At 39.6% G+C, this 25,930-nt stretch overlaps 1 protein-coding gene across 2 annotated transcripts in view; it reads left to right on the top strand.

The window, feature by feature from the left end:
• Nucleotides 1-24,945, top strand: part of gprc5ba (G protein-coupled receptor, class C, group 5, member Ba) — a 50,971-nt gene extending 26,026 nt beyond the window's left edge. The window contains exons 3-5 of one of the 2 annotated variants that reach the window (XM_081383713.1): nucleotides 19,585-20,602; nucleotides 20,704-20,816; nucleotides 24,546-24,945. In XM_081383713.1, the coding sequence (XP_081239839.1) occupies nucleotides 19,585-20,602; nucleotides 20,704-20,816; nucleotides 24,546-24,590 (1,176 nt within the window). In that variant the 3' untranslated portion in view covers nucleotides 24,591-24,945. The remainder of the gene's footprint in view (nucleotides 1-19,584; nucleotides 20,603-20,703; nucleotides 20,817-24,545) is intronic. The other variant, XM_081383714.1, reaches the window with a different exon arrangement.
• The last annotated feature ends 985 nt before the right edge of the window (nucleotides 24,946-25,930 follow it).

The following is a 25,930-nucleotide window of genomic DNA, read 5'->3' as shown; positions in this document are numbered from 1 at the left end:
TTAAAAATCATTTGCTATGTCGTGAGTCGTGACCTTGGAGCAGAAACAGGTGGAGTGACTTCATCCTTTGCTCACAGCTGATTGGTCGATGAAATCAGATGAGATTTGAGGACACTGTTCTGATCTGATCTGATCTCGAGTCAGGAATGGTCTAAACTGCTTCATAAACCATCTCTCTATTGCCTCAGCTGAGCTTGAGACATGCTGGGAAAGCAGACATTTTACACAGATGATTTTCTGTCACATCGTATAAATATCAGTTTATATTTCAGCCGAAGATTAAAAGATTGAAGAATATGAAGTACTATATAAATGCATTTACACAGCAAGAAAATGTCTTGCTATATCAGTGCAAGTGAAAGTTTTCACTTTTTGTGAAGTGTGGGAAATCACCAGGAGAATATTTGGTAATGGTCCTTTCAAGTCCATAAAAGGTTCAAGGTCCCATCATAAAACATACAAATCCAGAATATTTTCAGTGGACACATTACACAGTATACATACATAGTATTTCACACACTGAAAAAAATAGGAAGAGATTATCAATATAATAATACTGATAAAATGTAAATGTGAGGAAGGGAAAAGGAAAACAAAACAAAAACAACAGTAGACTTACAATATGCCTGGGTATAATGTATTTAGAAAGGACAGAAATAATGGGAGGGGTGGGGGAGTAATAATGTATGTTAGAAATGCTCTAAAGTGCACAATGATTGAATGGCCAAGTGAAATTGCTTTGGAATGTGTGGGTGTTGAGATATCACTTTCTGCAACAATGTCTTTTGTTATAGTGTCTATATATAGAAAGCCCACTGCAAAAAAAAAAAAAAAAATTATGAACAACTTAAACTTCTCCTTAATCAATGTGATAAAACCAAGGAAATTATTTTAAATGGGTGGCATAATGCCCTTTTCACAAGATGTAAAATAAGTATTTGATGTCTTCAGAGTGTGTATCAAGGTTATTATAGTTTTGCTTTTTTAAATTAGTTTTTATTTTAATATCGTTTTCAATTTTGCTTTAAATTTAAGTTTAGTTTTAGTTAGTTTCATTAATGGTTTTGTTAGTTTTATTTTAGTTTTTATTTTGCAAACACATTTCTATTTAGTTTTTATTTTATTTAGTTTCAGTTTTAGTAATTAGTTTAGCAGAGCAAACAGAACACTTCCAGGGTAGACCATTTCAGCAATTTCAGCAAAGTTTAATGTTTGCCGAGATTACAGTTAACTCTTGTGCAGACATCTTAATAATAAAAATAAAAATAATGGTTTGAGATTGAACAAAGCACCAAATAAATGGAACTTAAAAGTATACAAAAAAAAAAAAAAAAGATCAAAAATTCAGACAAACTAATTCATATTAAAGATGAAATCTTGTTAAACATAGTTTACTTTTTTCAGCTGTACAATGTAGCTGAGTGGCACTGGTACATACAACAACAAAAAACATCTAAATTAATCTGACAACCTGCTGTGAAGCCAGTGTGATTAAATAATGAAGTATCTATGCAGTGTGTGAGTGTGTACATGTTTTTCTATCCCGGTGGAGACTTAAATCTGAATGCACACACATTCACGGCTGTGGGGACCTAAACTGAGGTACACAAGATTATAAATCATACAGAATGAGTTTTTTGAAATTGTAAAAATGCAGAGTTAGTGTTAGTGTGTGTGTGTGTGTGTGTGTGTGTGTGTGTGTGTGTGTGTTTGTGATGGGTAGGTTTAGGGGTCGGGTTAGCGTGTGTGTGTGATGGGTAGTTTTAGGAGTCGTGTTAGTGTGTGTGTGATGGGAAGGTTTAGGGGTCGGGTTAGCGTACGTGTGTGATGGGTAGGTTTAGGAGTCGGGTTAGAGTGTGTGTGTGTGTGTGTGTGTGTGTGTGTGTCTGTGTGTGTGTTTGTGATGGGTAGGTTTAGGGGTCGGGTTAGCGTGTGTGTGTGATGGGTAGTTTTAGGAGTCGTGTTAGTGTGTGTGTGATGGGAAGGTTTAGGGGTCGGGTTAGCGTACGTGTGTGATGGGTAGGTTTAGGAGTCGGGTTAGAGTGTGTGTGTGTGTGTGTGTGTGTGTGTGTGTGTGTGTGTGTGTGTGTGTGTGTGTGTGTGTGTGTGTGTGTGAGATGAGTAGGTTTAGGGGTCGGGTTAGTGTAAGGAGACAGAATATACAGTTTGTACAGTATAAAAACCATTACGTCCCAACAAAGATAGTGGACCAGAGTGTGTGTGTGTGTGTGTGTGTGTGTATGTGTGTGCGTGTGTTTGTCTGTTTGTGTATGCGCGCGTGTGTGTGTTTGTGTATGCGCGTGTGTGTGTGTGTAGTGTCCCGGGACATGTCTCCACATGGATAATAATATTATTAGCAGAAAATCTTTTGTAAAAACAAAGATAACAATAGCACGTTGCAGTGTCAACCTTCATGAAAGCATGACATCTCAAACGTACAGTACGCTTACATAGTGGCGTACAGTTTTTGCTTGACGGACTTGTTTTGCTGTTGCACCCGCGTCTCGCAAATGAAAGGACATTCTAAAAATGCTGCGCTCATGTTCAACTTACGTCCCATTACCTTGAGTTATTATATCCCATTCCACTGCCACAGACGCATCCTTTATGAACAGCCGCTTAGGACTAGCGATGTGTTCGCTGGTCCTTCATTGAGCGCGTCACAGGACAGCGGTTAATCGCCTCAGCAACTTCACGCGTGTGAAGCGCCATTTACAGGCATTTCCCTAAACAGCCACAGGTCAGATTTTCCACCAAAGTAAAGAGCTTATTAAATACGAAAACGATTATTTATTTTTGCTAATTATTATTTTATTTCAGTTAGTTTTTCAGTAACTTTTGTTAGTTTCGTTTAGTTTTAGTTTTTCATTTATTCAGATTTTTTTATTTTATTTCAGTTTACGAAAATGTTTTTTGACCAATAGTTTTAGTCTTAGTTTCAGTTTTCGTTTACGAAAATAACCTTGGTGTGTATGTGAAGTTTTAGCTCAAAATACCCCACAGATATTTTTATATAGCATGTTGAAATGCTCACTTTTTGAGGGTGAGCAAAAACGTATCATTTTGTGTCTGTTACTTTAAATGCAAATGAGCTACTGCACTCGGCACAGGGGGCGGAGCTTCAACAGCTTACACTCACACAGACATGCACTGAAAATTTCAAAAACGTTTAGTCATATGTTCAAACGGAGTCAGACAAAGATGGAGAGACTCAAGAAGAAGAGACAACATGTAGAAGCAACAGGACATTTCTGAATGGTTAGTTGATGAATTTATGAAGCTGATGTGTAGTTATCTTCTAGTCATTGATTAGCATATTCTGTCTTGATAATCTAAATCGTGTTCAGGGGGCGGGGTTTATGTAAATTTTAGGGTTAGTGATGTCACTAACCCGGGAAGAATGTTGTGTAGTCTCTACCAGCCGTTTGTTGTAGTCCTTAAAAAGTGATTTATTTAAAAGCAAATATCTCCTTTTGAGTGTTGTAACTTTGCAGATGTTGTTTATGCTCAAACAGCAACATTACACGTTAACTAAAGTTAGAAAAGTGAAATCATAATCAGCTACCCCTTTAATGGGTGATTTTAATATCAACTGGAATGTAAAGAAGGAACGAACAACAAATTACTGACTATTTTAATTTAACACAAATAATAAAAACACCAATCAGAATAACAAACCACTCGAAAACTCTAATAGATCTGTTATTCACAAACCATGCTGGTTTTCCACAAAGCTTTCTGATCATAATATTGTATTTTTCTCCCGAACATTAAGTAAAAAAACGATTAAATTCATCTACATTTAATAACCATTACAGTTTTATTCCAAAACATCTACATCAAAATCTTGATATTACTCTAAATGAAGTTAATTGGTCTGAATTGTTCTCTGATATTGAATGATATTGAAACCAACTCTCAGATATTTAACTCAAAAAATGACAGAAGTTATGGAACCTTGCGCACGTATATACCAGAAGTTATGGAACCTCTAAAAAGAGGAAAAGGTAAAAACCGTCTACCCTGGCTGAATAATCACTGCAAAATACTTATGAAAGAAAGAGACATCTTACTCAAAGTGTTTTTAAAATCTGGTCTTACCATTGATAGTCAAAGATTTACTTCCATGAGAAGCTGAAATAATCCAAAAAAATTAGCAATTGAATTTAACAATTTCTTTATTAACTCTGTCAATGAAATAACACAAATGTTTAGTTCGTCAGAGATAGCTCGTAAGCCTATTAATCCTGGACAGCCGGTTTTCAGGTTAGAGCGAATAACTGATCTGGAAGTGGCTAACATTATTAATTCCATGAAACCCTCAAAGGCCAAAGATGCGAATGGCCTTGACACACATTTTTTTTAAATACACAAAGACGTGCTGGTATGTCCGATAACACATCTGATAAATCTATCAATTAAAATGGCAGGATAGAAGGTGGCTATAGTCTCACCAATTTTTAAAACAAAACAAACATTTCAAATTATCGCCCCATCAGCATCCTCCCTGTTGTATCTTAGGCCATGTCCACACTAATACGTTTTCGTTTGAAAACATATATTTTTCTCTACGTTTTGGCCTTCCTGAGACGGCGTTTTTATTAATGAAAATTAAGCTTTATGAAAACGCACTCCAAAGTGGATACATTTGAAAACGCCGTTTTCACGTTGTAGTGTGGACTGTGAAACCGGTGGGATTTAAAAACGATGGCGTAAATTTAGTCATGTGACGCATATTGCACCAATAGATATTCATGTTTATACCAGTATTGTGCCTGTTATGTGCTATTCACTTTCACACTGTTGCTAAAAATATTCTACATTGCACACTCTTCCTATCACAGTCCTGCAAAGATGACAGAATTTACTCACATTTGCTGTTCTGCGGCAATACATGAGAACAGTTTCGTTTTAGACCAAACATATGGTGACTGTGTGCGACCTGGACCGCATCAGTGAATGGTGAGATATTTTACTAAATAAAATTATCCTGTCAGAAGAATTGCACAATAACTTCATTATTTATTTTTACATCTGAATCATATCAGTGATCTTTTGTGGGGTTTTACGCATGTGCAGTAAAGGTGAATTTAGCGTTTTCAGGCGTTTTTCAAAAGTTTCTCATCCGCACTGAAACGTCCGAAAACGCCTGAAAACGCTAGTGTGGACAGAGAGCGTTTATAAACGAAAACGCCGTTTTCAAATGCATCTGGATTAATGTAGACGTAGCCTAAGGTTGCAGAAAAGTGTATTGCCAAGCTGCTAAATTAACACCTCAGCCACGGTCATTCTCTCCTGCACCCCATGCAGTTTGGGTTTCGCCAGTACCACTCCACAGAGACGGCAAACTGTGTCTTCATAGAAACAGTGAAATCCTTGCTTGATAAAACCACCTGTGTTGGTGCAGTATTTTTGGGTTTAAAGAAGGCGTTCGATACAGTTACTCATCGAGCCCTTCTGTCTAAACTTCCTTCACTTCAACTTTGCAGAAGATGCGCTAGCTTGGTGTGCTAACCTCCCTGTCTCTCTCTTGAAACCAACATGGAAGTGAATTAAACGGCAATTCATCGGCTGGCCGCTTGAGGCTGGCTGCAAAAGTGAGTCAAATCTGCATCTCCCCCATGTTGAAATGCCCAACTTTACAGCAGAAAAAAACACGTTTACAGCCTGGAGCAAAAAGTGGCTTTGGTCTATACAGCTAATTTTGCCCTTCATGACAACTGTGAGGAGGGTGAATTTTTTTTAATCCGTTTACATTATATTAAGCCTTACATTTCTGCATAATTAAGGGTGTCCACTTTTGAGTGACAGGTGGATTCCCGCTGCTGTGGTCATTAGTCATCATTAGGCGTTTGTCTGCTGTTTGATCATCCATCCTCAAATCGGCACTGGAGAATATACAGCATTGGCTCCTTAAATCCTGCCTATTATTGAACAAAAAGAAAACTGTAGCTATGATTTTCACAAACAAATCACGTGTGTTCCTGGGGGGAGTGGAGCTTGACATTGTAGAAGAGTTCAAGTACCTTGGGGTCACACTGGACCCAACACTCTCATTTAAAAAACACATCAAACTCACAGCGAACACAATCAAATTCAATTTACAAACCTTTAAACAAATCAGACCATCAATGACAATTACTTCTGCTAAAATGTTCCTACAGTCAATGATATTTTCACATATAGATTACTACGTCACAACCTGGTCACTCACTGGAGATACAATTTTAAAACCCATAGAAATGTTATTAAAAAAATCTATAAAAATATTTGATCAAAAGCCTCATTCCATCAGTGTAATATTTTGGAAAAAATACAATATGCTCAATTTTGAAAATTGTATTCATTTTAAAAATAGTTGTTTCATTAATAAAGTTTTTGCACCAGAGCCTCATTTAGAGGAGACCTAGAGATCCCGCACAGAAAAACAACCTTTGGACAAATAAACTCAATTCTCAGAATTGTGACTTTAGGCTATATCATGCAATTCTGACTTTATAACATGCAATTGTGAGATAAAAAAGTCGCAATTGCCTTTTAAAATGTTTTATTTTATGGTGGAAACAAGTTTCCATTGTTGCTTCTCATATTGCTCCTTGTGTAAAAAAATAAAATAAAAAAATAAATCAACTTACAATTTGAAAAGCAAATCATTGCTGTGGTTATATTGAGCTTCTTCCATCTTCGACACTTTGCGAAAGTCAAGCGTTTTCTCTCATTAAGAAATCTTAAATACATAGACTTTAATAGGCAGTTTGTCAAGTCAAGTCAAGTCATCATTTATATAGCGCTTTTAACAATGTAGATTGTTTCAAAGCAGCTTTACAGAGACAAACGTATAATATAATATTTTAGGGTAACAGAGATTGTTTTGGCTTTATAGCGGTTCTTTAATAAAGTTATTTTCCAGCTAAAGTTAGTTTTGATTGATTCGCTTCCGTCGCAACGATCATTTGTTATTAAATTAGGGGCCACTAAGACGACACCATTCTCTCTACACAGACTTTAAACGCGAACCTGTGAGAAACGCTGATGGTGTTCACATGAGCATTAAGAATTTGTTCTATAGTTTTGTGCGTTTGAATATATGTGCGCAGGTTTGGAATTCCCTACAGACCAAGCCTAAACAAAGTACTGGTCTTTCCTTATAAATTTGATACAGACTTTTATTTATATTTTGTCACTTCGGGGTAGTTACGCGAAATGAATTTTCCGGACAACCGGCTTTATCTGTAGAGTGGTGAAGGGATCCTCCATAGGGAGAGACTAGTTGGCACTTCAGCACTGCGTTGGATCGGGTCCAGGCGAGGGTCCTTCGTCAGATCTGGATACGGCCTGGATCCGGCAGGTTGCGGGAAAACCTCAGGATAAACAAAGACACTAAAATTAGCGCAGATGCCATTCTTCTTATGATGTAACAAGTACATCAGGATTTATGGGAAGTGTTCCCGGTTCCAGCTGACCTAATCTATGCAGCCTAACATTGAATTATAGAAGTCTATAATGTATTATGTGAATGCTAGGTCAAAGAGATGTGTCTTTAATCTAGCTTTGAACTGACAAGTCAAGTCAAGTCATCTTCATTTATATAGAGCTTTTAACAATGTAGATTGTTTCAAAGCAGCTTTACAGAGATAAACGTATAATTTAAGGTAACAGAGATTGTTTTGGCTTTATAGCGGTTCTTTAATAGTTATTTTCCAGCTAAAGTTAGTTTTGATTGATTTGCTTCCGTCGCAATGATCATTTGTTATTAAATTAGGGGCCGCTAAGACGACACCATTCTCTCTACACAGACTTTAAACGCGAACCTATGAGAGACGCTGATGGGCATTGCGCATTAAGAATGGGTTCTATAGTTATGTGCGTTTGAATATACGTGCGCAAGTTTGGAATTCCCTACAAGCCAAGCCTAAACAAAGTACTTGTCTTTCCTTATAAATTTTGATAAAGAATTTTATTTTATTTTGTCGCTTCGGGGTAGGAACGCGAAACAAATTTTCACGACAACGCTTTATCTGTAGAGTGGTAGAGGGATCCTCCATAGGGAGAGACTATTTGGCACTTCAGCACTGCGTTGTCATCGGGTCCAGGTGAAGGTCCTTCATCAGATCTGGATACGGCCTGGATCCGGCAGGCTGCAGGAAAACCTCGGGATAAACACAGACACTAAAATTAGCGTAGATGCCATTCTTCTCATGATGTAACTAGTACATCAGGATTTATGGGAAGTGTTCCCGGTTCCGGCTGACCTAATCTATGCAGCCTAACACTGAATTATAGGAGTCTATAATGTATTATGTGAATGCTAGGTAAAAGAGATGTGTCTTTAATCTGGCTTTGAACTGACAGAGTGTGTCTGCTTCCCGGACAATGGTAGGAAGACTGTTCCAGAGTTTTGCCGCTAAATAGGAAAAGGATCTACCGCCAGCAGTCGATTTTGATATTCTAGGTATTATCAACTGGCCGGAATTTTGAGATCGCAATAGACGTGAAGGACTATAATGCGTTAAGAGCTCTCTCAAGTACTGCGGAGCTAAACCATTTAGTGCTTTGTAAGTAATCAGCAATATTTTAAAATTGATGCGATGTTTAATAGGGAGCCAATGCAGTTTTGACAGAACCGGGCTAATATGGTCATACTTCCTGGTTCTGGTAAGAACTCGAGCTGCTGCGTTTTGAACTAGCTGTAGTTTGTTTATTAAGCGTGCAGGGCAACCACCCAGTAGTTGAGTCTTTAAGTCAATCCCAATGCATCTTTTTCGTTATCTACGCGTATATTAAAATCACCAACAATTAGTACTTTATCTGCAGTCAATATTAATTCTGATAGAAAGTCCACAAATTCTTTGATAAAGTCTGTGTGGTGCCCTGGTGGTCTGTATACAGTAGCCAGCACAAATCTCAAACATGATTTATCGTTTACACTATATATTTTTACATTAAGCACCAATGCTTCAAAATAATTATATTTAAAACTTGATTTCTTAGTGGTTTTGAAAATATTACTATAAATTACAGCAACACCACCCCCTTTGCGTTTCAGACGAGGCTCATGTTTATAACAGTAATCCTGCGGGGTGGACTCATTTAAAGTAATGTAATCGTTTGGTTTTAGCCAGGTTTCTGTCAAACACAGCACATCTAGGTTATTATCTGAAATCATATCATTAACAATGATTGATTTTGAAGTAAGTGATCGAATATTCAGCAACCCAAGCTTTAGCATTTGTTCATCTGTATTATATCTGTTTTTTATTAGTTGAACATCAATTAAATTTTTAACCTTAGATGGGTTTAAACGTTTTTTTGGATTTCCAAGTTCCGGGAACAGACACAGTCTCTATATGATGATAGCTAGGTGAAAGAGGCTCTATGTGATGGGATTTATCTGACCTTGGTGACGCGAGGCCGCTAGCAGACAGTCGGTTAAGCCAGTCTGTCTGCTTCCTGACCTGAGCCCCAGATTGTCATGTTTGAGCTCTAAGACTATGAGCCATATTACTAGAGAGAAGAGCAGCACCATCCCAGGAGGGATGAATACCATCTCTTTTCAACAGGTCAGGTCTGCCCCAAAAACCTTTCCAATTGTCTATGAATTCTATATTATTTTGCGGACACCACTTAGACAGCCAACCGTTAAGAGAACACAATCTACTAACTATCTCATCACTCCTGCGAACAGGAAGGGGGCCAGAGCAAATTACAGTGCCTGACATCATACTTGCGAGTTCACACACCTCTTTAATATTAATTTTGGTGATCTCCGACTGGCGGAGTCGAACATCATTAGTGCCGACGTGAATAATGATCTTAGAGAATTTACGATTAGCATTAGCCAGCACTTTTAAATTTGCTTTGATGTCAGGCGCTCTGGCTCCCGGCAAACATGTGACTATGGTGGTTGGTGTCTCTATTTTCACGTTCCGTGTAATAGAATCGCCAATAACTAGGGCACAATCATTCTCAGTGGGTGTTTCACTGAGCGGGGCAAATCGTTTTGTTATGGTAATCGGAACGGAATAGTGTTTTTTAGATCCGCGACTAGAGCAATCCCTCACTGTCACCCATTTGCCCGGCTGCGCAGGCTCTACTTCAGCCAGAACCGACTCATGTAAAGAGTTCACTATGCTAGGCGCATCCAAAGCAGTATTTAAATCTCTTGCACTCTTACTATCCTCAATTAACGTTTGGATGCGTGTCTCTAATTCTGAAATCTTCTCCGTCAACCTAACTGTCTCCTTACATTTATAACATATAAATCCTATATTGCCGACAGAGAAGGCTATGCTAAACATGTGACATGAAGTGCAGGTGACAATAACAGGACAAGACATTACTCACCATGTTTGTTGACTGATTCTTACTCACCTGAGCTTTTTATGAACTCAAAGGCGCGGGCGCGCGAGAGAAAAATAAATAAATAAAAATAGCTGAGCGCACGGGTGGCGCGTTAACAGGTTAGCGAATTACTAGTGTGTTGTGCTAGTAGTAATGGAAGCTAGCGATGTCAGGTTAATCTGAGATGTTGGGTAAGATGTATTTTAGTAGTATAAACAACTACAAATTGTAGTAAATGATGGTTCAAAACAAAGAAATACGAGGCTTAAACGGAGCTTACAGCACCGAAGCAAACACACTCACAGCAGGCAGCGAGGCAGACAGGAGCAATCGATCAGGATCCAGGAGCCTGTCTTTGTCTGACAGAGTGTGTCTGCTTCCCGGACAATGTTAGGAAGACTGTTCCAAAGTTTTGGTGCTAAATAGGAAAAGGATCAACCGCCAGCAGTCAGTTGCGTTTGGACCAGCTGTAATTTGTTTATTAAGCGTGCAGGGCAACCACCCAGTAGAGCATTACAATAATCTAGCCTTGAGGTCATGAACACATGAACTAATTGTTCCGCATTTGTCATTGAAAGCATATGGCGTAATTTAGATATATTTTTAAGATGGAAGAATGCGGTTTTACAGATACTAGACACGTGACTTTCAAATGAAAGATTGGTATCAAAGAGCAAACCCAGGTTCCTAACCGACGACAAAGAGTATAGAAGTACCAAGAGGCGAAACTCAATAGAACGTTCCATTGCAACAAACGCACCCATGCGCAGAGCTGCAGCTCCACCATCTTGGACTGAACGCAACACAGCTGTCATAGAATTGAACGATACCGGTTCAAATTCAAAAGCGGTTAAATGAACTAAATAGGAGTTTCTAGTTTTTAATATCTCTATAGCAGACATCCCATGTCTCCCGGAAGTTCCGGGAGTCTCCCGCATATTGATAGCGGCTCCCTGATGCCCGCAAATTAGCTCAAATCTCCCGGAATCTAGAGCGAGCAAGCAAGAGCGCACAGCTCCAAACCGTGTAACGTTAGAGCACACGGCAGAAAGGGTGAGGGAGCGAAATATCAACATATCAACCTAAAATGTGGAACACAACTTGTTCAGATTTTTTGCTTTCATTTTCTTGCAGTTATAGAGTAAAATATATTTTGTAATATATATATATATTATATAAAATATAAATAATTATATTTTTTAAATTAGTACATTTTAATAAACTCAAACTTATATAACTTTTTTCTGTTTCACTTTCATAATTTATTTCACTTCAATAATAATCTGACAAATGTCTTCTCTAAAACAAGACCAACCATAGGTCTATATTCCAAAGCATTCTTGAATTACAACCATTTAAGTTTGGATAGTGATTTTCATGTTTTTGCGAAAAAAAGGTGACAGTTAAAGGGTTAATTTAGTGATAACAATGAATTAATAAAGCGGTCATTTGCCAGGTTAGGTGTTCATATATCTCTGAAAGTATGCGATTTAAAAAGCCCATTTCGAGTCTTGACAATTTCGACCAAATACATAACGTTAGCAAACTGTTACTGCGGTTATGGAATAGCTTACATTAACGTTACAGCACCTGTTATCGTTGACGTTAGCTCACTTTAAAGTTAATAAAAACCTTTTCTACTTTACCTCTCTGGATATTTGGGGAATCTATGAAATGCTAGTTGATTGGTTGTACACTGGTCGTTGTTGCAGTTGATGGCAGAACACTGTTTTCTTTGTTTCCAATTATTTCCAGACATAATGTTAATGCTGTATACGGTAGTTGTGCTAATGGTAAAGCCGTTGGTTCAGTCCAAAATGGTGGCCGCGCTACCGAAGCGCCACCTAGTGGCTGTTGTCAAAACTGCAATAGAGTTTCGCCTCTTGGTACTTCTATACTCTTTGCCGACGACAAAGAGTTAACAGAGCAGCCATCAAGTGTTAGACAGTATTCTAGGTTATTACGTGAGGATGTTTTTTGTCCAATAATTAGAATCTCTGTTTTTTCAGAATTTAGTAGTAGTAAAATTGCCAGCCAATTTTTTATATCAGCTATGCATTCCGTTAATTTTGTGAATTGGTAAGTTTCGTAGGGGCGTGAAGAAATATAGAGCTGAGTATCATCAGCATAACAGTGAAAACTAATGCCATGCTTCCTAATGATATCTCCTAAGGGTAGCATGTACAGAGTGAACAGCAGCGGTCCTAGTACTGAGCCTTGAGGTACGCCATACTGAACTTGTGATCGATGAGACAGCTCTTCATTTACTGCTACAAACTGATAACGGACAGATAAGTATGATTTAAACCATGCTAGTGCAATTCCACTAATGCCAACATAATTTTCAAGTCTATTTAAAAGAATGTTGTGGTCAATAGTGTCAAATGCAGCACTAAGATCGAGTAACACTAATAGCGAGATAAAACCACGATCGGATGAAAGGAGCAAATCATTTGTGACTCTAACGAGAACAGTCTCGGTACTATGGTACGGTCTAAATCCGGACTGAAAATCCTCACAGATATAATCTCTTTCTAAAAAGGAACATAGTTGTGAGGTTACTGCCTTTTCTAGTATCTTTGACAGAAAAGGTAGATTCGAGATCGGCCTGTAATTGACTAATTCTCTAGGACCAAGTTGCGGTTTTTTAACAAGCGGTTTAATCCTAGCCAGCTTAAAGTTTTTTGGTACATATCCTAGTGACAAAGATGAATTAATGATATTAAGAAGAGGATCTATGACCTCTGGAAGCATCTCTTTCAGTAGCTTAGTCGGGATAGGGTCTAACATACATGTTGTCGATTTAGATGATTTAATAAGTTTAGTAAATTCTTCCTCTCCTATAGCAATGAATGAATCACATTTTTCTTCGAGGACACTACAATGCACTGCCTGATGCGATACTGTAGTAGACGGTTGCATAGTTATAATTTTCTCCCTGATATTATCAATGTTGTTAGTAAAGAAGTTCATAAAGTCATTACTGCTGTGCTGCTTGGAAACATCTGGGGTTGAAGATTTATTTTTTGTTAGTTTAGCCACAATTTCAAATAAATACCTAGGGTTTTGTTTATTTTCTTCTAATAGGTTTAAAAAATAAGCAGATCTAGCAGCTTTTAAGGCCTTTCTGTATGCAAGCGAACTGTCTTTCCATGAAATGCGAAATACCTCTAGTTTTCTTTTCTTCCTGTTGTGCTCCATTTTTCTGGCTGCTCTCTTAAAGGGGCATTTCACCCATTTGAACATTGCTTTTTATTTAAAGTGGGTCATATATGTAGTCGAAATGTAAAAGAAATTTTGAATTTGGTGCCTTTGTGACCGAGAAAAGACAAAAAATAACTTCAGGACGCATTTGTATGAAAGACAACAACTCCCACAATGCACCACATTGCACAGCTCCGCAAGCCACTCCCACTAATCCAGAAAGCGCATATCTGCCTATAAGAGAAATCACTCTTCCGTCTACAAGTCTAGCTACCACCAGAGCTTGAAATTAATTTCACATTCACACAAAATCTCTAGTTAGTTGGCGAACTCATTAGTGTATTACTCCTCGTTTGTATTTCTTTCGAAAAGGTGAATTATTGCATGGTACCTGGATGTTCAGTCAGAACATATGCGGTGCGAAACTAGGAAACTTGTTCACAACACAAACGTCCGTGTCCTCGTCTGATTCAGAGATTTCGTCCAGGAGAAATTGTCATCGTTGAAATTCTTTGCCGCAGACGGACTCTATCTCTGTGTTCATAGCGGTTCGTAGTTGCATAGTGAGATCACCGGCGCCACCAGTCCGCCCTAACTCGAGCCAGTCCGGGCTCCTCGTCCGCGGCAGGCAGGTCTTCTGCCTCGGCTGCTCTTTGCTATAATGCGGCTTGTAAAGGTAGCCACAAACACCTGATTCAAGCATCAGACTTCCGAAATCCTCTTCCTCTAGTCTATATCATATGGAGCACTCTCCTCCGCTATTGTCATAACTTTACATCTGTCTCCACAGCGCCTGTTAGCTTAGCTTCAAACAAGATGGAGGATATTGCTTTCAGTTTCAGAGCATAAAGTCCCACCCACTGATCTGTAATAGGTCTGTAGCGTGAGCGGGTCCCGCCCCCTGGGAAAGATGAGGAACTAGTGCTTGTAGTCTCAACAGAAATCCCCCCCTCTTACACTTCCTCCTACAATGACGCAAAATGACGATTTTTGCGTCATTGTAGGAAGAAGTGTAAGAGGTAAATAACAGATTTCTCCCATCTCAGGGGAAAATGAGAGAGTGTTGCACGACCATTCAATAGAATGACTGGGTTTCTAACAATGCAAAGCTTAATGCAAATGGGTGAAGTGTCCCTTTAAGGGCCTGAGTGTGCTCAGTGTACCACGGCGTTGGACTATTTTCTTTAATCTTCTTTAAGTGCAAAAGAGCAACTGTCTAAAGTGCTGGAAAAGAGAAAATTAAGAGTTTCTGTCGCAATATCGAGTTCTTCTAAGCTATCCGGGATGCTGAGATGATGAAACTGATCAGGAAGATTATTGATAAAGCAATCTTTGGTGGCAGAAGTGATAGGTCTAACATATTTGTAACACGGAGTCGGCTTTGCAGCCTTAGCTAAATGAAGTTTACACGAGACTAGATAATGATCTGAGATGTCATCACTCTGCTGCAGAATTTCAACGGCATCAACATTGATTCCATGTGATAATATTAGATCTAGAGTATGATTACGACGATGAGTAGGTCCTGACACGTGTTGTCTAACTCCAATTGAGTTCAGACTATCTTTAAATGCCAATCCTAATGCATCTTTTTCGTTATCCACATGTATATTAAAATCACCAACAATTAGTACTTTATCTGCAGCCAATACTAACTCTGATAGAAAATCAGCAAATTCTTTGATAAAGTCTGTATGGTGCCCTGGTGGCCTGTATACAGTAGCCAGCATAAATGTTAAACGTGATTTATCATTTACACTAGATAATGTTACATTAAGCAACAACACTTCAAGAATTATATTCAAAACAAGACTTCTCAGTAATTCTGAAGATATTAATATAAATTACAGAAACACCTCCCCCTTTGCCTTTTAGACGATGTTCTTGTTTATGAACAGACACAGTCTCTATGATATCTAGATGAAAGAGGCTCTATGTGATGGGATTTATCTGACCTTGGTGACGTGAGACAGCTAGCAGACGGTCGGTTTAGCCAGTCTGTCTGCTTCCTGATCTGAGCCCCAGATTGTCATGTTTGAGCTCTAAGACTATGTGCCATATTACTAGAGAGAAGAGCAGCACCATCCCAGGAGGGATGAATACCATCTCTTTTCAACAGGTCAGGTCTGCCCCAAAAACTTTTCCAATTGTCTATGAATTCTATATTATTTTGGGGACACCACTTTGACAACCAGCGATTGAGTGAGGATCTACTAACTATCTCATCACTCCTGCGAACAGGAAGGGGGCCAGAGCAAATTACAGTGCCTGACATCGTACTTGCAAGTTCACACACCTCTTTAATGTTAATTTTTGTGATCTCTGACTGTCGGAGTCTAACATCATTAGTGCCGGCGTGAATAATAATCTTAGAGAATTTACGATTAGCATTAGCCAGCACTTTTAAATTTGCTTTGATGTCAGGCGCTCTGGCTCCCGGCAAACATGTGACTATGTTCGCTGGTGTCTCTATTTTCACGTTCCGTGTAATAGAATCACCAATAACTAGGGCACAATCAACAGAATTCTCAGTGGGTGTTTCACTGAGTGGGGAGAATCTGTTTGATGTTGTAATCGGAACGGAAGAGCGGTGTGTTGTCCCGCGATTAGAGCGTTGCCCTGCTGCACGGGCTCTACTTCAGCCGGAACCGAACAGTGTACAGAGTTCACTAAGCTAGTCGCATCCAAAGCAGTATCTAAAGCCCTAGCACTCTTACAATTAACCTCGATTAAAGTTTGGATGCGTGTCTCTAGTTCTGAAATCTTCCCTGTCAGCTTTACTATCTCCCTGCATTTATCACATGTAAATCCTGTGCTGACAGAGAAGGCTATGCTATACATGTTGCATGAGGTGCAAGTAACAATGAGAGGAGATGACATGACTCACCGTGTTTGTTGACTGATACTCACCACAGTTTTTTGATGAACTCGTAAAAGGCGCGCAAAAAAATAAATAAATAGCGCTAGAGAATAAATAAATAAATAAATAAAGAGCGCACGGATGGCACACTAACAGGCTAGCGAATTACTAGCGTCTTGTGCTAGCAATGACGATTTAGATTGAAGCTAGCGATGTCAGGTTAATGTGTGATGTTGATTAAGTTATATTTAGCATTATAAACAACAAGGAATGATAGTATAATGATTAAAACAGAAAGATACGAAGCTTACAGATGCAAACTAATGCAATGTAGCAGCAGCAGGATAGACTGGAGCAATCGATCAGTCAGGAGCAATCAAGTCAGTTTGTCACCTATATAACAGTAACACTGGCACTGCGATCCGGTTGATCGTGAAACCACTTACTGAAACTGGTATCCACTCTTCTTCCTTCTGGGACTCAGTTGTCAGGACCATTCAAATGATAGTTGAACAAGATGAGCTTTTCGCTGGTGTTACTGTGCCGACAAAACCAAAAGTATGTGGGTTTCACATCTTGTCTCTGTCTTTTTTTGAAAGTTCATTCAGGAAAAATGTATGCGCTACAGTGAACTCAGACTCCACCGGTTCAGTTTTAGTTAATAGCAACAATGGCTTGCTCTTGTTTACGTCCAGAATAAAGGGCTGTCAGTGTCCATAGCCTGACGGGGTCTGTATCGCTTTTACTGGCACTATGTAATTTCGGGGTTTGGGTAGTAACCAGAGCACAAAAAGAACTACAAAATTCGACTGCTTTACGGCATACGTCACTTCCCCCACCACTTCCTCAAATTCGGACGTGAGCGTTTATATACTGTCTATGGACGTGAGAGGCCAACCAGCGTTTGTTTTCAGCTTTCGTGCGTATGGTTTTGTCATGGGGGCTGTTGTGTTTAGACCTGGCCACTTCATGCGTTTTCTCAGATCGGATAGCTATCCGATCGTGAAAAAACCAGGTGTAAATGCCCTCCGAAACCCATTCAAGACAGATTTGAATCCGATCGCTCAAACCACTTCAGGAGGAGGTCTGAGACGCATTCCAGACGAAACTGAACAAGTGTAAATGCATCTGGTTGTTGAAACCACATGTAAATTGTACTCCTTCGTGCGTTATTATTATTATTATTATTATACTCCTCCCAAAAATGCTAAAAAATAAATAATAAAAAAAACGTGTGAGAGCGTGTTATAGGCTATATGTTATTGCCAGATATGACGACGCGCATCAGTTCATCAAGCCAACGTGCAAACTATCGCAAATCAAAGTGAAAGTAAGTCGCAGATGCTTAACACACAATCATCATCATCATTAAAAGTAAAGAAACTAAATTATCTTACCAGGGCTGTTGCTGCTCTCTCTTATTGCGGTCTTTGATTTTGAAATTTTAGCTGATGATCAATAAAATGCATATCTGTTGCTTTCGGTGACGTGCACTCCATTAAATCTGCATATAGCGCGAGAATTGAAAATCGGATTTACATCAGTTTCGCAAAAACACATTTATGTGACCAGATGTAAATATAATCGTTTTGATAAATCTGATAGCTATCCGATCTGAGAAAACGCACGAGGTGGCCAGTAAATAAATCTCTTATTTGTAAACTTGTTTGCATTCTATGTTGTGCGTTGTTGCGCTTGCTTGTAGTATGTCATTTTTTTACATGCTGTTCATTCATCCATTGCTGATAATTAGACCAGTCCAATAATTTCCACATATGTCTAGCTAGCTTTCGATTATCAGAGCTGTTAACAGACAACAAACACCCGTTCTCTTACGTGTTTTTTGCGTTATGTTTTATTGCCTAGCTTGCCTCACGAACTAGTTTGCCAGCTGGAGGGGTATTTACGACAGTGCAAGTATTCCACAGTGACTCTAGGGGTCGCTGTTTGACAAAAACACAATTTCTCCACAGTGTCCCTTTAACAAAACGGACATTTTGGTATAATGGTGTGTGTTATTGTTCGTTCAAACGCGAAACAGAAAGAGAATTCCAGTGCGCTGTCAGTGCACACGATACTGTTGTGCGTCTTTCTGCGCGTCGTGTGTGCATCAGGACATTCACAGACAGAGCGTTCTCTTTTTTCTTATCGTGCTTAAATGGTTTAAAAGCATGTTCCCTCTGCCGGAATAGATGACATTGTATCATATGATGCTCATTAGTTTCTTCATATTGCGTTTGTAGAGAATAACACTGTAACGAGGTATGTTGTTACGGGAAGAAGGAGGCGGGAACCGGCGAACATTGAAAGACTTTTACTGAAAAAATAAACCACATACAAAATGAAAGTAAAAGCCAGCAGCCCCTCGCGGACGACTGCTGGCCACACAAAACAGAAACAAAACATCAACTAAAACACAGGCCTGTTCCTCTCTCGCTCTTCACTGTCGCCGCTCCTGCTTTATGCTTCCGCTCCTCCGTGAGAGATGCGAGACCGGTGCGTCGCGCACGTGTCGCTCATTATCAATCACGCCACCGGCCTCGCGCCGTCCTCCCACGGCCCTCGACCTCGTTGTGCTCGCCACAAACACCAAATCAGTAAAAGAACAAATATTGCATTACAAAATATCTCCATGCTGAGCCTGTTTTTGCACTTCCTGCTTTTCCCTGCTTGAGAATTCCTGTCCAATAAATGGACGACCTTAGCACACGTGTGGTTTTGTTTACAAATTTTGGTTCACTTGCAAAAAGAGCAGTGTGAAAGCGAACCGTACCAAAAAAATAAAATAAATCAACATTGTATTTGGTCCGGACCAAAGCAAAGTGAACTATCGGACTTTCCTGGTGTGAATACACCCTTAAAATGTAATTTTCTAAAGAAAAATAAAATGATAGAAAGCTTTTTTTTTATGTCATTAGAACAATAATTTAATGCTCATCTTCATAAGAACAAATGCTCATCTTCAAAGTTAGAGGTTTCCCGGTCCACTTGAAGGCAGCATCATTTGTTTACAGATAATATTCTAATATTTGAATGCAATGACATCCACTCTTGAAGTGGGATTTAGGTGTCCAAGAAATTTTTTTTGGCTCTCACTGGATGTGTTAGGCCATGTTTTAAAAACACAAATTGGACTAAGAATTGCTCTGTCATTCTCATTTTCTCTCTCTCTTCCTCAGATGGCATTTTCCCCTGTGCTGTTCCTGCTGCTCACCGGGCTGGATGTGAGCTGTTCTCAGGACGAGAACCCGACGGTCCCGTTTGGCTGTGGGTTTGGTCTCCAGCGCCCCTACACTCTCCTGTGTGACCTGGATGCTGTGTGGGGTGTAGTGGTGGAGGTGGTGGCTGCGGCCGGTGTGTTCGCTGCTGTTTTACTGCTGCTGGTGTTACTGTGTCGCCTGCATTTAGTGACCGAGGCCCCGAAGCGGAGTGGCATCGGCCCCGTTCTCCTCCTGCTGATCGGCATCATCGGGCTGTTCGGGCTTAGCTTCGCGTACCTTATTGAGCACAACGAGAGCATTTGTTTGGTGCGCCGTGCCCTCTGGGGGGTGTTCTTCTCTCTATGCTTTGCCTGCATGTTGGCACAGGGCGTCAGGCTGCGCAGGCTAGCTCGCGAGTCTCGTAGCCCCGGCGGCTGTGCCCTCGTTGGACTAGCGTTAGGGTTGACGGCAGTGCAGGGTATTATCGCTGCAGAGTGGCTCCTGCTAACCGTGATTCGGGAGGGTAACCCGGCTTGCCAGTATCAGCCTCTGGACTTTGCGCTTGCGTGCGCATATGTGCTAGCGCTCCTGCTAGCAGCCCTGTTAACCGCAACATTAGCGCTGTGTGGGAAGGCACGACCGTGGCACTGTAATGTTGTGTGGCTTCTGGTCTCCTGCTTGCTGTCCATTCTCTTGTGGGTGGCTTGGGTTGGTTTCTACGTGTATGGAAACACAGTGCTTGGGAAGTCTCCAGACTGGGATGACCCAGCGTTAGCTGTAGCGCTGGTAGCTCAGGGTTGGCTGTTGTTGCTGTGCCACGCTGCTCCTGAAACCCACGCATGTCTTCGAGGACCAGCTCAGCCTTCTGCTCCAGACTATTTCGACACGTCCCAGAATTCCTCACGCATGAGAGAGGCCAGCCTTGATGAGGACATCCCACTTTCACACAGGCAGTTTGTGGAGAACCAGGGATATGCGTTTGATGAAAATACTGCAGGTACAACTAGGCACAAAGATGAATAGAACACTTATTATATTTTAATATATAATATATTAATATATTTTATAGATCCTAACATCCATCCTTTACTTTTGTAGGTTTGAGGAGTGGCAGTCATCATAATGGCAACACAGCGGCCAGACCCAGCGCGCCTTTCAGAAGTAACGTCTACCAACCGACTGAGATGACCATGATCCTAAACGGAGGAGCAGTGAGTATTTCACTTTACTGTATATGTTTTATAAATAGGCCTGGAGAAACCTTATTCCAAAATTCCTTACTACATCTGACAAGTGTGAGACAAGCTATTGACTGACTCGAGTTTGAGACAGGCCCTGTCAGAAACAGCATTTCTGTTTTGCTGATACATGGCTATACTTTGCACATGAAGAAGTGGATTTAAAATTTTGGCAGAGAAAAACAACATCTGTATACAATCACAACATGCTTTCCATCCTTGACTTTGGAACAATCTAACTTTGAGTTTATCTTACTCCATATCTAAAAATCAAGATTGATCCTTTTTTGTAATTTAATTTTTAATAAACAGTAGCCATTATTTTGAAAGAAAATGTCGCTAAACAATTCCCAACTAAGAAAAAAAAGAGTCCAGGAAGCATTGAACATGAAGTGCTGGGGAATCCAGGAGCACCAGGAGTTTCAGACAAGATGAGTTCCTGACATCACCTGTATTCCTGTATTCTACTATGCTCATCTATAAAATTTACACCACTGTATTAAAATCTTGATATTGTCTTGATGGCTTTTAATTATTTGTAAGGGAGGAAACTGGGAAACTTCAGATACAGAGACCACCAGACAAAGGAACTGCTTTGCTCTCTCCCTTGTAATTAATTAATAGTTTTAATTAACCTCCTGCTCAGTAAGGATTAAAAGGTTCTCTCTGAGACAGAAGGAGAATTCTGAAAAAAAGAAGCTAACTGAAACAAAAATAAAAAACAGGCAAGAGTTCCAAGTCCTGAAACTAAGGAAGTTTGGGGAGTTTGAAAACAGCAACAACGACAAACGTATGTTGCACCCGCAAACAAACCTTCTCTTCAAGGGTCCTCTATCTATGAGATTAAGATTGTCAGGACCTTCTGCACAGACTTCAGAACTTCCACTTCCAAGAAACCTTTATCTGTGTGATTCCAGACATCTAGTCTGGAACTCAACTAGTCTGGAACTCATCCAGTCTGGAACTCACCTAGTCTGGAACTCATCCAGTCTGGAACTCAACTAGTCTGGAACTCAACTAGTCTGGAACTCATCTTGTCTGGAACTCATCTAGTCTGGAACTCAACTAGTCTGGAACTCAACTAATCTGGAACTCACCTAGTCTGGAACTCACCTTGTCTGGAACTCTTCTAGTGTAACTCATTTTGTCTGGAACTCATCTAGTCTGGAACTCATCTTGTCTGGAACTCATCCTGTCTGGAACTCATCTTGTCTGGAACTCAACTAATCTGGAACTTACCTAGTCTGGAACTCACCTTGTCTGGAACTCATCTTGTCTGGAACTCTTCTAGTCTGGAACTCATTTTGTCTGGAACTCATCTAGTCTGGAACTCATCTTGTCTGGAACTCACCTTGTCTGGAACTCATCCTGTCTGGAACTCATCTTGTCTGGAACTCATCTTGTCTGGAACTCATCCAGTCTGGAACTCATCCTGTCTGGAACTCACCTAGTCTAGAACTCAACTAGTCTGAAACTCATCTTGTCTGGAACTCATCTAGTCTGGAACTCATCTAGTCTGAAACTCAACTAGTCTGGAACTCATCTTGTCTGGAACTCTTTCAGTCTGGAACTCATCTAGTCTGGAACTCAACTAGTCTGGAACTCATCTAGTCTGGAACTCACCCAGTCTGGAACTCAACTAGTCTGGAACTCATCTTTTCTGGAACTCATCTAGTCTGGAACTCATCCAGTCTGGAACTCATCTTGTCTGGAACTCATCTAGTCTGGAACTCATCCAGTCTGGAACTCATCCAGTCTGGAACTCAACTAATCTGGAACTTACCTAGTCTGGAACTCACCTTGTCTGGAACTCATCTTGTCTGGAACTCTTCTAGTCTGGAACTCATTTTGTCTGGAACTCATCTAGTCTGGAACTCATCTTGTCTGGAACTCACCTTGTCTGGAACTCATCCTGTCTGGAACTCATCTTGTCTGGAACTCATCTTGTCTGGAACTCATCCAGTCTGGAACTCATCCTGTCTGGAACTCACCTAGTCTAGAACTCAACTAGTCTGGAACTCATCTTGTCTGGAACTCACCTTGTCTGGAACTCATCCTGTCTGGAACTCATCCAGTCTGGAACTCATCTTGTCTGGAACTCAACTAATCTGGAACTCGCCTAGTCTGGAACTCACCTAGTCTGGAACTCATCTAGCCTGGAACTCATCTTGTCTGGAACTCATCCAGTCTGGAACTCATCTAGTCTGGAACTCATCTTGTCTGGAACTCCTGGTGCTCACTCTTTTCTCCCACTGCAGTGCGGCTCAGCGCAACAGTTGCCATGCTTGGACTCATCACTTTACTACTGTATGTAGAACATAAATATCACTTAACGAAACCTCATTCCAGAGGCCATTAGTATATAATTTATAATTTAGTATATGATTTTATAATTTGCATTAGATGTTATAATTGACATCTGTTAAAAAAATAAAAAAAATAATCATAGTTTATTTCTTGATTTTAGAAGAAGTTTCTTCACTTTTTTAGTTTCAGAGAAACAACATTTTAGTTACTTAATTAGCTTAAAGTTAACTTTAGTTAATTCCTTTTATTACACTTGTCTCTTCCTTGTTTTGATAATATGGCAAGGCTCTACAAGTTACATTCATTCAGGCCCTTAGGCAGAATTCTACATTTAAAGCAATTTCTACTATTAGCGGTGAATAGGATTTAACCAAACAGGACATGTTCCTGGATCAATATCCTTGTAGGTCCTGAACAACATCGAACAAATCAGTGAAATGTGAATATTTGGATTTGGCTTGGGTTAGGGGCATGTACACCATTCATATCAACCTATAATTTCTCTGAATTTATTGGTAGGTTAGGGTTTGGGTTATGTGTAGGATTCAGGTTTAGACTGTTTCTTTGACGGGAATGTTGATCCAGGACCAATCTTCTTTTTTCTTTTTTCTTTTTTTTGATCAAAGAACACATCTTACTTGGCATTATCACAGTGACTTGGCTACTTCACCACCATTCTCAGATATCTTAGGAGATCTGAAGAAAGCATGTTCTGGGGCGAAACTTGAAGTCATTTCAAAATAAAAGTTTTGTTGTTTAGCAACCTTGCATTCACTAAGGTTCTAAGGAGCATGAGTCATTCAGCAGACAAACATTTTTGAAGCTAACTCTCTGATTCTCAGCAACTGAATTAGCAGAGAAATGACAAAGCAGAGACCAGATGGCAAGTGTGTAGGATCTGTCAGAAGAGTCGACATGCTCTTGCTGAGATCACAATGAGATCCTCTGTTGAAATACTGGGAAGTATGTAAATCCCAGAACAACACAGTTTTAGTTATTTCAACAAAAAAAGGAATTCAAATGTTCTTAATACAAAGATGAGTAGTAAGACCATTTTGGTAAAAAGGATAAAAACATAGAAAGACAGAAGTCCCTATAGCAAGACTCAAAAGGATATAACAACCTAGAAAACAAAACATCTTACCACTCCATCTAAACAAGATAAATTTACAGTATTATCTTGTGAAAACAATTTCATAAAAGGCGTTCCAAGAGGAGAAAATCTACACCAGAGAGATTGGAGTCATGTCAGGTGCTGACAGATTGTGTGTTCTGTCTAATGCGCTTGAGAGGTGTTTTCCCACCTATGAAACACCACTCATCTAATGTAAATGTCTTGACTGTAAATATGCCTGCTTCTTAATGGCTAATTTTGTTTCTTTTTTTTTTCCACAGGTTCCATCCGCCCCTCCCACTTACACAGGAAGACAGCTTTGGTAAAGGAGGAGACTGGGAAAAGGGTGAATGGAAAAGTGGTGCAAGCTCCTGAACTGTAAGAAAAACCTCTGAAGTGAATACAGACTACAGTTAGAGACAACAAAAACAGGACAACTCTTTGCATTATCAATAGTTGTGGTTATTTTGAGTTGGTGTACTGGGAAAAAATATTCATGCGGTTTCTCTATTAAAAGCATTAACAGCTTTTAATTCCAACAGTATTTTAAAAGCAGCATTATCTCAAATGATTATGTATTTTGCTTTGGCTTCAGATTCACACTGAAGTCATATCGGGCTCTGTATGTTACAGGTCTGTCTCTACTGCAGTAAAAGTTGGACATCTTATTCTATGATAACCAGATACAGTGCTTTGGTCTCTCTGGTCAAAGTTGTTTTTTTTCTAATGCGAGTTGTCTGTGTATGAGTGAGTGGAAGCACTGAAGCAACATGCTGTGACAAATCTAAAGCTTTCTTCTGTGAACTAATGAGATAAAATCTCACTCAATTCTATATGAAATATTAGCAACACCTTGTTGTAAATGGTTTGTATTTTTAATTATCAAGGTTCTTGCATTTGCCACTGGAGTTGCGTACTACTTCAAATGTTTTGATCTCTTCTCTGTTTGACACAGTTGTACGATTAATCTTCAGAGACCTACTACTGCTGGACAGATACCAGCGGGAATAACTAAGTTGAGATGACAGAGCAAAGGAAGGAAGTGAGGACTAATATAGTTGTGTTAATATAGTTTTGGGAGTAGTAACTCAAAAAATGTCATCAATTACTCACCCTCATGTTGTTCCAAACCAGTATGACTTTCATTCATCTTCGAAACGCACATTAAGATATTTTTAATGAAATCTGAGAATGAAAAAGATTTCAGCCTAAATTAAATCTGTTCATCATATAAAGAAATCAAGACTCTTCAGAACATGTGGACTAAAAGATCTCCGTTCATGTTCCGAAGATGAACTAAAGTCTTCCGGGTTTGAAATTAGGTGAGAGTGAGTAAATGATGATGGAATTTTCATTTTTGGGTGAACTATCCCTTTAAGACACTGAAAAGAGTGACAACTGCAAGTATTTAATGACTAGAGTAACAGAGATCACAGAACTGTGTAAGAGGGTGTGGTCAGTTCATTTTTCAGGCGGTTTTCTTTTCCTATGAGAGTGATAATGTTGTTAACCAGTTGTGTTCTTTTCAAATGAAAGTGTTTTGTGGTGTTGTTGTTTGCTGCTTAGACTGTGATGTAACCTTCTAAAAGGGACACTGAGCTGTAGAGAATAACTATGATTTGTTTTATAGTTATGCATGCAGAGTCCTATAGCACATCACATAAAA

The sequence above is a fragment of the Scardinius erythrophthalmus genome, assembly GCF_964197995.2.
Source record: "Scardinius erythrophthalmus genome assembly, chromosome: 1".
NCBI lineage: Eukaryota > Metazoa > Chordata > Actinopteri > Cypriniformes > Leuciscidae > Scardinius > Scardinius erythrophthalmus.
Note: the sequence above shows the minus strand (reverse complement) of the source record. Positions and strands in the feature narration are given on the sequence as shown.